Genomic DNA, 12,732 nt, shown 5'->3' with positions numbered 1-12,732 from the left:
GGAGGTGGGCGCCAGTGGGAGTGAACCTGGGACTATGTAAAAAGGATATGAGTGGGAAATAAACCTGGGACTAAAGGGAGAAGGATACCATTGAAAGTTGAAGCCGGATATGGGAGTTGAGTACCAGAGGAGAATGAACCTGACACTATAGGAGATGGGCGCCAGTGTGGAGTGAACCTGGGACTCAGGGAAGTGCACACCAATTTGGAGTTAACCTGGGACTGTGGGAGATGGATAACTGTGGGTATCCGAGCCGAACTATAGGAGTTGGCTACCAGAGGAGAATAAACCTGACACTATAAAAGGTGGCGCCAGTGGGGAGTGAACCTGGGAGTCAGGGAATTGCACACCAGTGGGGATTTAACCTGGGAATATGTAAAAAGGATATCAGTGGAAAATAAACCTGGTACTAAAGGGAGATGGATACCATTAAAATTTGAAGCTTGGTATGAGAGTTTGGTACCAGAGGAGAATGAACCTGACACTATAGGAGGTGGGCGCCAGTGGGGAGTGAACCTGGGACTATGTAAAAAGGATATGAGTGGGAAATAAACCTGGACTAAAGGGAGAAGGATACCATTGAAAGTTGAAGCCGGATATGGAGTTGAGTACCAGAGGAGAATGAACCTGACACTATAGGAGATGGGCGCCAGTGTGGAGTGAACCTGGGACTCAGGGAAGTGCACACCAATTTGGAGTTAACCTGGACTGTGGGAGATGGATAACTGTGGGTATCCGAGCCGAACTATAGGAGTTGGCTACCAGAGGAGAATAAACCTGACACTATAAAAGGTGGGCGCCAGTGGGGAGTGAACCTGGGAGTCAGGGAATTGCACACCAGTGGGGATTTAACCTGGGAATATGTAAAAAGGATATCAGTGGAAAATAAACCTGGTACTAAAGGGAGATGGATACCATTAAAATTTGAAGCTTGGTATGAGAGTTTGGTACCAGAGGAGAATGAACCTGACACTAAAGGAGGTGGGCGCCAGTGGGGAGTGAACCTGGGACATAGTAAAAAGGATATGAGTGGGAAATAAACCTGGGACTAAAGGGAGATGAATACCATTGAAAGTTGAAGCTGGATATGAGAGTTTGGTACCAGAGGAGAATGAACCTGACACTATAGGAGGTGGGCCAGTGGGAGTGAACCTGGGACTATGTAAAAAGGATATGAGTGGGAAATAAACCTGGGACTAAAGGAGAAGGATACCATTGAAAGTTGAAGCCGGATATGGGAGTTGAGTACCAGAGGAGAATGAACCCGACACTATAGGAGATGGGCGCCATGTGGAGTGAACCTGGGACTCAGGGAAGTGCACACCAATTTGGAGTTAACCTGGGACTGTGGGAGATGGATAACTGTGGGTATCCGAGCCGAACTATAGGAGTTGGCTACCAGAGGAGAATAAACCTGACACTATAAAAGGTGGGCGCCAGTGGGAGTGAACCTGGGAGTCAGGGAATTGCACACCAGTGGGGAGTTAACCTGTGAATATCTAAAAAAGAATATCCGTGGGAAATAAATCCGGCTTCAACTCCCAATGGTATCCATCTCCCTTTAGTCCCAGATTTATTTCCTACTGATATCCTTTATACATATTCCCAGGTTAACTCCCCACTGGTGTGCAATTCCCTGAGTCCCAGGTTCACTCCCCACTGGCGCCCACCCCTTTTGTGTCAGGTTCATTCTCCTCTGGTACCAAGCTTTCATATCCGGCTTCAACTTTCAATGGTATCCATCTCCCTTTAGTCCGAGGTTTATTTCCCACTGATATCCTGTTTACATAGTCCCAGGTTCACTCCCCACTGGCGCCCACCTCCTATAGTGTCAGGTTCATTCTCCTCTGGTACCAAACTCTCATATCCGGCTTCAACTTTCAATGGTATTCATCTCCCTTTAGTCCCAGGTTTATTTCCCACTGATATCCTTTTTACATAGTCCCAGGTTCACTCCCCACTGGCGCCCACCTCCTATAGTGTCAGGTTCATTCTCCTCTGGTACCAAACTCTCATATCCGGCTTCAACTTTCAATGGTATTCATCTCCCTTTAGTCCCAGGTTTATTTCCCACTCATATCCTTTTTACATAGTCCCAGGTTCACTCCCCACTGGCGCCCACCTCCTATAGTGTCAGGTTTCTCTCTCCTCTGGTACCCAACTACCAAATCCGGCTTTAACTCCCAATGGTATCCACCTCCCTTTAGTCCCAGATTTATTTCCTACTGATATCCTTTTTACATAGTCCCAGGTTCACTCCCCACTGGCGCCCACCTCCTATAGTGTCAGGTTCATTCTCCTCTGGTACCAAACTCTCATATCCGGCTTCAACTTTCAATGGTATTCATCTCCCTTTAGTCCCAGGTTTATTTCCCACTGATATCCTTTTTACATAGTCCCAGGTTCACTCCCCACTGGCGCCCACCTCCTATAGTGTCAGGTTCATTCTCCTCTGGTACCAAACTCTCATATCCGGCTTCAACTTTCAATGGTATTCATCTCCCTTTAGTCCCAGGTTTATTTCCCACTCATATCCTTTTTACATAGTCCCAGGTTCACTCCCCACTGGCGCCCACCTCCTATAGGGTCAGGTTCATTCTCCTCTGGTACCAAACTCTCATATCCGGCTTCAACTTTCAATGGTATTCATCTCCCTTTAGTACCAGGTTTATTTTCCACTGATATCCTTTTTACATATTCCCAGGTTAAATCCCCACTGGTGTGCAATTCCCTGAATCCCAGGTTCACTCCCCACTGGCGCCCACCTTCTATAGTGTCAGGTTCATTCTCCTCTGGCACTCAACTCCTATAGTTCGGCTCGGATACCCACAGTTATCCATCTCCCACAGTCCAAGGTTAACTCCCAATTGGTGTGCACTTCCCTGAGTCCCAGGTTCACTCCACACTGGCGCCCATCTCCTATAGTGTCGGGTTCATTCTCCTCTGGTACTCAACTCCCATATCCGGCTTCAACTTTCAATGGTATCCATCTCCCTTTAGTCCCAGGTTTATTTCCCACTGATATCCTTTTTACACAGTCCCAGGTTAAGTCCCCACTTGTGTGCAATTCCCTGAATCCCAGGTTCACTCCCCACTGGCGCCCACCTTCTATAGTGTCAGGTTCATTCTCCTCTGGTACTCAATTCCCATATCCGGCTTCAACTTTCAATGGTATCCATGTCCCTTTAGTCCCAGGTTTATTTCCCACTGATATCCTTTTTACACAGTCCCAGGTTAACTCCCCACTGGTGTGCAATTCCCTGACTCCCAGGATCACCCCCCACTGTTGCCAAACTCCCATAACTTTGCCGGATATTGTCGGGTTTCGGCGGGTTTCGGCGGGTTTCGTAATAAAGCACTAATTCTTTTTTACGAAACCCGCCGAAACCGCCGATAAAACTTAGTCTCAGGTTCACTCCCGACTGGTGTACACTTCCCTGAGTCTCGGGTTCACTCCCCACAGTTGTCTACTTCCCATAACTTTGCTGTATATTGTCGGGTTTCGCCGGGTTTCGGCGGGTTTCGGCGGGTTTCGTAAAAAAGCACTGGTTCTTTTTTACGAAACCCGCCGAAACCCAGTCCCAGGTTCACTCCCCAATGGTGTACACTTCCCTGAGTTCTAGGTTCACTCCCCACAGCCACCTACTTCCCATAACTTTGTCGGGATTCGTCGGGTTTCATCGGGTTTCGGCGGGTTTCGGCGGGTTTCGGCGGGTTTCGGCGGGTTTCGGCGGGTTTCGTAAAAAAGACACACCCCGATACACTACGATCTTTTTCGCAGAAATTGTAATCGTAATCGTAACTGCCTTGTCAAAACGGTGCAGATTGTATACGAGTAACCAAAGAGGTTCTCTGTAGTAACGAATGACTCACTCATCCATGCATGGTTACAACCTCCCCCCCCCCCCCCCCCCCCCCCCTGTGCTGCCATACTCTGGAAAACAGGTATTTACAATTTTGGCCAGAAATCTCGTACTTCAAATATCGATCGATTAAAATGACCCCCCCCCCCTCCCAACCCCACTCCCAGACCCAATGAAGACCCAAACACTCCGAAAACTTCAATGAAAGTCCCAGGTTTGAAAGGTTTTTATAAGGGAAAGTCGATTGATTCGATTGATAGGCTATGTGAAGGGCAAGTTGACTGATCACCACACGAGCACGGTAGTGTGGGCAAATCTGACGAATATTGCACCACATACAAAATAAATATGTGATTGCACCCACCTCCCCTCCTTCCGAAGGGAAAGAACAGAAGAAGAAGAAGGAAGAGGAGGAGGGAGAGGAGAAGGAAGAGGAGGAGGAGGAGGAGGAGGAGGAGGAGGAGGAGGAGGAGGAGGAGAATAAGAAGAAGAAGAAGAAGAAGAAGAAGAAGAAGAAGAAATCTTCCAGTTGGACCAGAATATTATTTTACTACAAATATCAAATTATTATAACGAATCTCAACTTGTAAACAGTGATTGAACCCGAGACTTCCTTGATTTCTGAGTTTTACTTATTATTTTTTTGGACGAATTATTACGAGTCGTCTAAGCTTATAGAAACACGAAGTCCTACATGAATGTTATATGGCCAAAAATATTCAATTGAGGGGGAAGAATGGTTGTGTCAATCGACAGTGGAAATGTACTGTAACAGAATAATGACATGTGACCATTGGTCTCCAAACGGTATTACCGTGAGGGAAGGGGGGGAGGGGGGGGGGGGCGGGAATGTGATGTTTATGATTTTATTTGATTTTATCTGATAGCATTTGAGTTCAAACAAAGTGACAAATCAGGGAGCAGGCACTGGTGTAAGACAAAGTTCTGTAAAAGGTTGTGTATGAAACAGTGCCAAAGTAAGGAAGAAAATACAAGGAAAAAAAAAAACATTCCAAATTCGCCTGCCTCGACTGGGGATCGAACCTTAGACCCCCTGATTACAGTTAATGAGGAGGTTTGATGTTCGAGGCAGGCTGTTTTTTTTTTTTTTTTTTTTTTTTTTTTTTTTTTTTTTTTTTTTTTTTTGTGGGGGGGGGGGGGGGTGGGTTCTTTCTTTGGGATGATGTTTTCCTTGTATTTTTCTTCCTTGCTTTGTCTGGTACTGTTTCATACACACTTTTTCAGATCTGTAGAATTAAAGACGAATTAATGAGGTCATTGAGGAGAGACAATTTTGTGTGTGTGTGTGTGTGTGTGTGTGTGTGATGTGTGTGTGTGTGTGTGTATGTTCGGAGGGTTTGTTTAATTTTTATTTTTTTATTTATTTATTTTTTTTTGGGGGGGGGGGGGGTCTTTTGTGTGTTGTTCGTATGTGTGTGAGAGTATTTGTTTGTATGTGTTTGTGTGTGTGTTTGTGTGTCTGTGTTTGTGTGTTTGTGTTGTATGTTTTCTTGGGGTTTTTATTTGTTGTTTTTGTTTGTTTTGTTTTGTTTTTTTTAATTTTTTGTTCGTTTTATTTTGTTGTTGTTGTTATTGTTTGTTTTATTATTTTTTTTTTTTTCATTAAAAACATTTTTTTTTGTTTTTTTCAACTTAAAAACAAAACAAAACAAACAAACAAACAAACAAACAAATAAACAAACTAAAAAAAAAACAACAACAAAACACCCCTCAAATCTCCAAATTATTATCATTATGGCCGTGAACACACTCACGTCCATCTAATCCATTCCGACTTAATACCGGATAGATATGACACCTCACATATAATAATAATAATAATAATATAATGAACTTATATAGCGCCTAGTTCCAATTTGGAATTGCTCACTGGCGCTTTACATCAACACATCATGTATAATATAACAAATATAGAACTGGCATGTTAAAACCACACAAATTCGATGATAACATAATATATTATAATAAAATACATACTAAGAGTCCAAATTATATGCCCTACAGAAAAGCTCAGTTTTTAACCGTTTTCTAAAGATAAGTGGATTTTCACTATTTTTAGTTTCAATATTGATGGAGTTCCACAGTCGGGGGCATGGTGGTCAAAGGATTTCTCATGAAAAACTAACGATTTTGGGGGTTCCCTTAGGATATTTAAATTGGCAGATCTTAAATTTCGACTGGGTTCATAAAGGTGGATAAGTTCCTGAAGGTAAACAGGAGCGGAATTGTTTAAGCAATTGAAAACATGGGTGAGTATTTTAAATTCAATCCTAAACTTTACAGGTAGCCAGTGTAGGTCCTCCAAAATCGGTGTTATATGCTCACGCTTTTTAGATAACGTTACCAATCGAGCTGCTTTGTTCTGTATCTTTTGGAGTCGATTAATGACATTATTATCACAACCATAGAGCAAGCTATTGCAATAATCAAGGCGGGTAAGAATCAAAGAGACCACAAGAAGTTTAGTAGTATCAATATCAAGAAGCCTTCTAATAGCACCAATAGATCTAAGGTAAAGATTGCAGGATCTAGTTACATTAGTGACATGGGCAGACATGTTTAATTTGGTATCGAATAAAACTCCTAAGTTTCTCACAGGTTCTTTAGTGATGGGAATTACACAATCAGAAAGATTCAGGTTAAGCGTGGAAAGGTCCACGAAGCCCCGTCTTGTAATTTGCAACACCTCTGTTTTATTTTCATTTAACCTGAGTTGTTGCAACACATCCAGTCACTTATCTCAGAGATACAATTTTCTATATCCGTTATAACATTGAGATGATTGTCGATATTAATGGGAAACAGTAGTTGGGTGTCGTCTGCGTAAAAATGGTACTTAGTAAAATATTTTGAAATGATGTCACCTAATGGTCTAATATAGAGGGTGAATAAAGAGGGTCAGAGAACTGAACCCTGTGGTACACCAAAAGATAGGGGACAAGGAGAAGAGAAGTCATGTCGATTTACAGACACTGATTGAATTCTGTCAGAGAGGTAAGAAGAAAACCAGTCAAGGACAGTACCCCCAAGTCCGTATAGTGTCTTAAGTCTGTCAATTAAAAGAGTATGGTCTATTGTGTCAAAAGCAGCACTAAGGTCGAGTAGTATGATAATAACATCATCATTTTTCCGACATAAATGATTTATGATATCATTATGGATTTTAATAAGAGCAGTTTCAGTGCTGTGAAAGGGGCGATAAGCAGACTGAAATTTAGAGAACAAATTGTGTTCATTCAAAAACGTGTTAAGCCTAAAAGCAACAATTTTCTCAATTAGTTTAGACATGAGGGTGAGATTCGAGACTGGTCGATAATTATTTGGGTCTTCTTTGTCAAGGCTAGATTTCTTTAATATGGGAGTGACAATAGCATGTTTAAGATTATTAGATACCTCACCAATAAACAAACTAGCATTTACAATATGAGTAAGAACGGGAACCAAAATATCAGCACAAGAAAGAACAAGCCATGAAGGAATGGGATCTATTGGGCTGGTTGTTTTGGAGCATTGTCTCAGCGCAGACAGTACTTCTGTTTCAGTGGCGGGTTCAAATTCGTCGAATGCTGCTCCGGCTGGAAGTGCATTAGTTTCATTTATTTGTGCTTTCATTATCTCTTCTTTGTCCAAATTATTCCGAATACCTGATATTTTATCTCTAAAGTGTAGAGAGAAACTATTTGCGGTAGCAATAGGGTCCTCGAAATTATTTGAAGGATGATCCTTCATCAGTTTGTTCAGGGTGGCGAACAGTTCACGTGAGTTTCGTTTGGCACTTGTTATTTTATTTTTAATGTATGTTTTTTTACATGATAGAATTAATTTGTTCCGTTTGTGTTTTAGTCTTAAATAAATTTGATTATGAATTTCTAATTTGGATCGACGCCAAATCCGTTCGGCAGATCTGAGTTGATGTTTCAGTGTTTGTAACTCGTTGCAATACCACTCGGTGTTTGGTCGAAGAATAATTTCTTTCATGACCGATGGACACAGCTCATCGAACACAGTTTTCAGTGAATTATTATATGTGTTTACCATATCGTGAACATTATCACAACTCTTAACAGAGGCGAGTAAACCCAAAGACCTAATGGATTCTTGAAATGTTTCTTTATTTAGTGATTTTGTTTTCCGGTATGTGATCGTTTTCTTGACGGTTGTTTTGCATTCGATTTTTAGATTTAAAGCAATCAGGTTATGATCTGAAATTGTGCGATCCAAAACGTCAACGTTATCAATTATTTTGTTATCTTTCCTGGAAATTATTAAGTCTAAGATGTGCCCCGCCTTGTGAGTTCCGTCCTTTACATATTGTCTTAAATTGTGACTATCTAAAATATCCTTTAACTTCAAACATTTTGTATCCGTTAGATCGTCCATGTGAACATTAAAATCGCCCAATATATATAACTAACAATAGCCGAGGTTCCGTTTCCATGATTGTAAGACTCGATCGATCGATACAGTTCGATATTTGGTATCTCTTTGAAGGTGGGCCAATTTGCCCCCACATTCAACTCCATTCATTATGCCTCCGTGCTCAGACAGAAAAGAAGAAAAACGTTTTAAAATTTTTGCCAGAAAACGCAGTTTTTAAAGTATCGATCGATTTAAATGACCCGCCTCTTGTCAAGAACTCTTAAACCTGAGGCTTCAATAAAGGCTTTATAGAAATAATAAATTTACGAGTTTTTGACAAAACGGTCATTTTTATCGATCGATATTTGAAAAATTGAGTTTTCTGGCCAATTTTTTTAATAATGCGTTTTCTTCAGAGTACGGTGGTAACGGGTAACTCGTCACGGATACCAATCACCTAAGAGCTCCTGTTTGTACAGGAGTCCTCTTACCTCGCAATAGAATAATATATATATATATATATATATATATATATATATATATATATATATATATATATATATATATATATATATATATATATATATATATATATATATATTCTGTCTGTAGCTGGTTTATTCCATTTCATTTTGGACTCTGTGAAGATTCCTCGTTGTGATTACGGATACATTTTAAAAATAGCTGGGTGTAGTTTAGGTATAGCAGTGGGTACTCTATAATTGATAAACATCCTATTTTAAGAGTATCTGAGTCCTCACACTCGCAATATTCTTTCTGTATGTAACTTATTCTGTTTCCAAGGCTTGCTGAAGATTCCTCGTGGTGATTAGAGATAGATAAATACTTGGCTGTAATTTAGGTATAACAGAAAGTAATCTCTGATACATTAATTGTCCTATCTTTATGGTAGCAAGCGATTGCTGTCGTATTTTTATGTTACGATGTGTATAAATTCTACCTAGCAGTATTCTGTCTGATGGTGAATTATTCTGATGTCAGGACGAGTAACTGGATATTCATCATGGTAATTATAGACAAATAAGTAGCAAGGTATAATTTAGGTATAGCCGAAAGTACTCTGTGATAGACGAACGTCCTATCCTAAGTGTGACATGTAGCAGTAATTACTCAAAATAATAATTTAAAAAACATCAAATAAATTTGAAACATTAACAGAGACGTAAAAACATGTTGTTTTTTGTTTTTTGTTTTTTTTTTTTTTTTTTTTTGTTTGTTTTTTTGTTTTGTTTTTTTTTTTTTGTAAAATAAAATACAAGTAATGATTTGATTTTGATTTAAAAACATCGACACTTGGCGCTTTACGAATAGCCCTGGGAAGATCGTTCCATCTTTGAGGAACAAGTGTTGAGAACGATCTCCCACCATGAAATAATAATGTGACTTGTTGATTACTTGAATTTTAGTGTAGTCAGACGAAGACCGTAATATTCTAGATGGAGAATTGCCCTGAAAGGTCTCATTGTGCGGTTTGATGGTCTTGTGGTATGACAACTTCAAGTGGTCTAGTGGTATGACACTCGCTTTCGGATCGGAAGGTCCTGGGTTCGAGCCTCGCTCGACGCATAGTTGAGTCCTTGGAAAAGACTCTTTACTCACATTCTCTCACCGTACTCAGGTGTAAAATGAGTACCAGGCCGTTAACAGCGTTGTCTTTGTCCGAAAAATTGTAATATCGCCTAACAGGCGTCATGTCTCGTCCTACATGTTAAATGTTGCTGTTGACCAGGGACCCCTTGTAAAGCGCTTTGAGCACGTTAAGTGGATATTGCGCTATATAAAAGCTCAATTAAAGTTCAAATTCAGGAGTTTATCTTAGACCATTAGCCAATAACCATAACATCTCTCAACAAATTATTCTAACAATTATAATAGACACTTAGATAACCACGCCTCTCGGACAGTCGTCATAATGTAAACAATGACAGTGATTTGTAAACAACGGTTTTACTGTCGATGGTATGTGTCTAAGTAAAATAGCCACTTGATGAATAAAACCAACACAGAAATCTATGTGTTAACTTAAACGTTTATTATATGATCGAGAAAATCGTTTGAGAAATCTAGTCACCCATTTGGCGATATGAAAACAATAACAATGATCAGAGTAAGGTCGATTTCATTCACGTTATTGTTTATAAACAACCATATATGTTTGTACCAGCATGTGAGAAGGTGTGTCACAAATTCCCTGTTTTGATTTGTCGAAAATCTACTGGTTAATAATAAGGGAATAGCATTCTTTTAGTAATCATTCATGGCAACAAACTTGAGGCTCTTGACTCATATTCTCTCACCGTACTCAGGCGTAAAAATAATACATATCCGATAGCAGCGTTGTTTCTGTCGAACAACAAAATTGTAGTCTGTTTTTACCTACATGTTAAAGTGCTAGTGTTACTGTCGGCTTGGAAACCCTTTGTAAAGTGCTTTGTGCATATTCAATAGGTACTGGGCTAGACAGAAAAGCTCAGATTTTTTGTTCAATTAATCTTTTTAGCAGTCGGGTTAGAGTTTTTTTCGGACCCCCCTGTGACCCAGCATTGATTGGGTAGCTGGGTCTGTTAGATCTGGCGAAAAGTACTTTGTGGTAGACTCGCGTCCATCCGAAGGGCAGCAAACAATTGCTCTTGTCCACTTCACGCTATAGAAACTGGGATAAACACAGCTCCTTGGTCCTAATCGCTCTGAAGGACTGCTGGTAGACGGGGGGTGGGGGGGGGGGTGGAGGTAGAATAAAATCTCGACTGTACCCGAGTTCGATCTCGGTCCCTTTGATTGTGAAGCGAGTGCTCTCCCAACTGAACTTTCGGGACCCCCTTCCAATCATTATAACTGCCGAAACTTTTAAGTGTGTCTTGGTGTTTGCGTGTGTTTGTAAAATTTAATGTGATTGTGATTTACGAGAGCTCGTATTTACTTTAAAGCTTTTGAATACACAATGTGCTGTTTATGTGGGGTCAGAATGATTTATGCTGAATGGATACTTGACTAACTATTATTCTATCCCTCCCGACATGGACTTATTTGCATGTCTTGTAACCTAATTCCTTATGAGCTCATTGTTGTGATGAAAATCACACACACACACACACACACACACACACACAGACACACAAACACACACACAAAGAAGACGCAAAATATTGTCCATTAGAACAATATTAAACTTGGTCCATAATAAATGGGTTCGGATGTCAGACCTGCATATATATGTACCTACACGTCGATCCCTCCCCCATGAATTGTAACGCGTAATAATATCAAGTTAACAATTATTTCGTGACGTCAGATTATCACTAAAATTTGATTTTTAAAAAAAAAGAATGATCATTTAGATAAGTATTTTTGAAGATGTCATTTACTCAGAGATGATGAAATCGGAATCGATTGAGGGTTGGAATAAACGGTTTCTTGCACTCTTGTGTTTTGGAATTCGAACTTTCGGAATTCCCAACGCGCATTCTCGTGCAGAGATTGGGAACACGTCCAGAATTCCAAAAAGCAAGAGTCTTAGAATCGTATATTATTACTAGATACTACGTGTGTCTGATTGTGTCTGTATGTATGTATGTGTGTATGTATGTATGTATGTATGTATGTATGTATGTATGTATGTATGTATGTATGTATGTATGTATGTATGTATGTATGTATGTATGTATGTATGTATGTATGTATGTATGTATGTATGTATGTATGTATGTATGTATGTATGTATGTATGTATGTATGTATGTATGTATGTATGTATGTATGTATGTATGTATGTATGTATGTATGTATGTATGTATGTATGTATGTATGTATGTATGTATGTATGTATGTATGTATGTATGTATGTATGTATGTATGTATGTATGTATGTATGTATGTATGTATGTATGTATGTATGTATGTATGTATGTATGTATGTGTGTGTGTATATATGTGTTGGGGGGGGGGAGGGGGGCGATAGCTCAGTTGCTAGAGCACTCGCTTCACAAGTAAAGAGATCGAGATCGGTCCCGATTCAGTCGATTTTTTTTTTCTGATCACACTGTCCACCCAGCAGTGATTGGGTAACTAGGTATGTTAGATCTGGCGGAGAGTACTTTGTGATAGATTATTAGCGTCCTTTTCAAAGGGTAGTAAGCAATTGCTATTATTCGTGTCACGCCATAGAAACTGGCATTAACTCCAGCTCCATGGGTCTAAGTCATGGCCGACTATGGTCTAAGTCTAATGACGCTGAAGGTTTATGTTTGTGTGTTCAATGGCTAGTTTTTATAATTATTGTAAAGCGCTCTGAATACGTTAATTGGATATTGCGATTCATAAATTCTCTAATTTGCTTTATTTGTTTGTTATATTATATATTATTATTATTTGTTTCAAACGTTAGGATTCGTCATACCTACCCTTCTTGGAACAAGAAGTGATCTATGCTGAATCAAACAAAGAGCAACTATTATTATTGTCTAATATTT

The 12,732-nt window shown here is 39.8% G+C and overlaps 1 protein-coding gene across 2 annotated transcripts in view; it reads left to right on the top strand.

Moving 5' to 3' along the window:
* LOC144973429 (uncharacterized) overlaps positions 1 to 12,732 on the top strand; it is a 100,867-nt gene that overhangs the window by 11,640 nt on the left and 76,495 nt on the right. Inside the window, exon 1 of one of the 2 annotated variants that reach the window (XM_078915879.1) lies at positions 8,852 to 9,270. The exons of the other annotated variant lie outside the window; for it this stretch is intronic. Within the exon in view, the coding sequence (XP_078772005.1) occupies positions 9,223 to 9,270 (48 nt within the window). The 5' untranslated portion in view covers positions 8,852 to 9,222. Of the gene's footprint in view, positions 1 to 8,851; positions 9,271 to 12,732 lie in introns of those variants that run through there. 2 annotated transcript variants of the gene reach the window in all.

This window comes from Berghia stephanieae, chromosome 5 (assembly GCF_034508935.2).
Source record: "Berghia stephanieae isolate SIO BIC M18660-M18661 chromosome 5, UCSD_Bste_1.3, whole genome shotgun sequence".
NCBI classification, from domain to species: Eukaryota; Metazoa; Mollusca; class Gastropoda; order Nudibranchia; family Aeolidiidae; genus Berghia; species Berghia stephanieae.
This window is presented reverse-complemented; position numbering and strand designations above follow the sequence as displayed.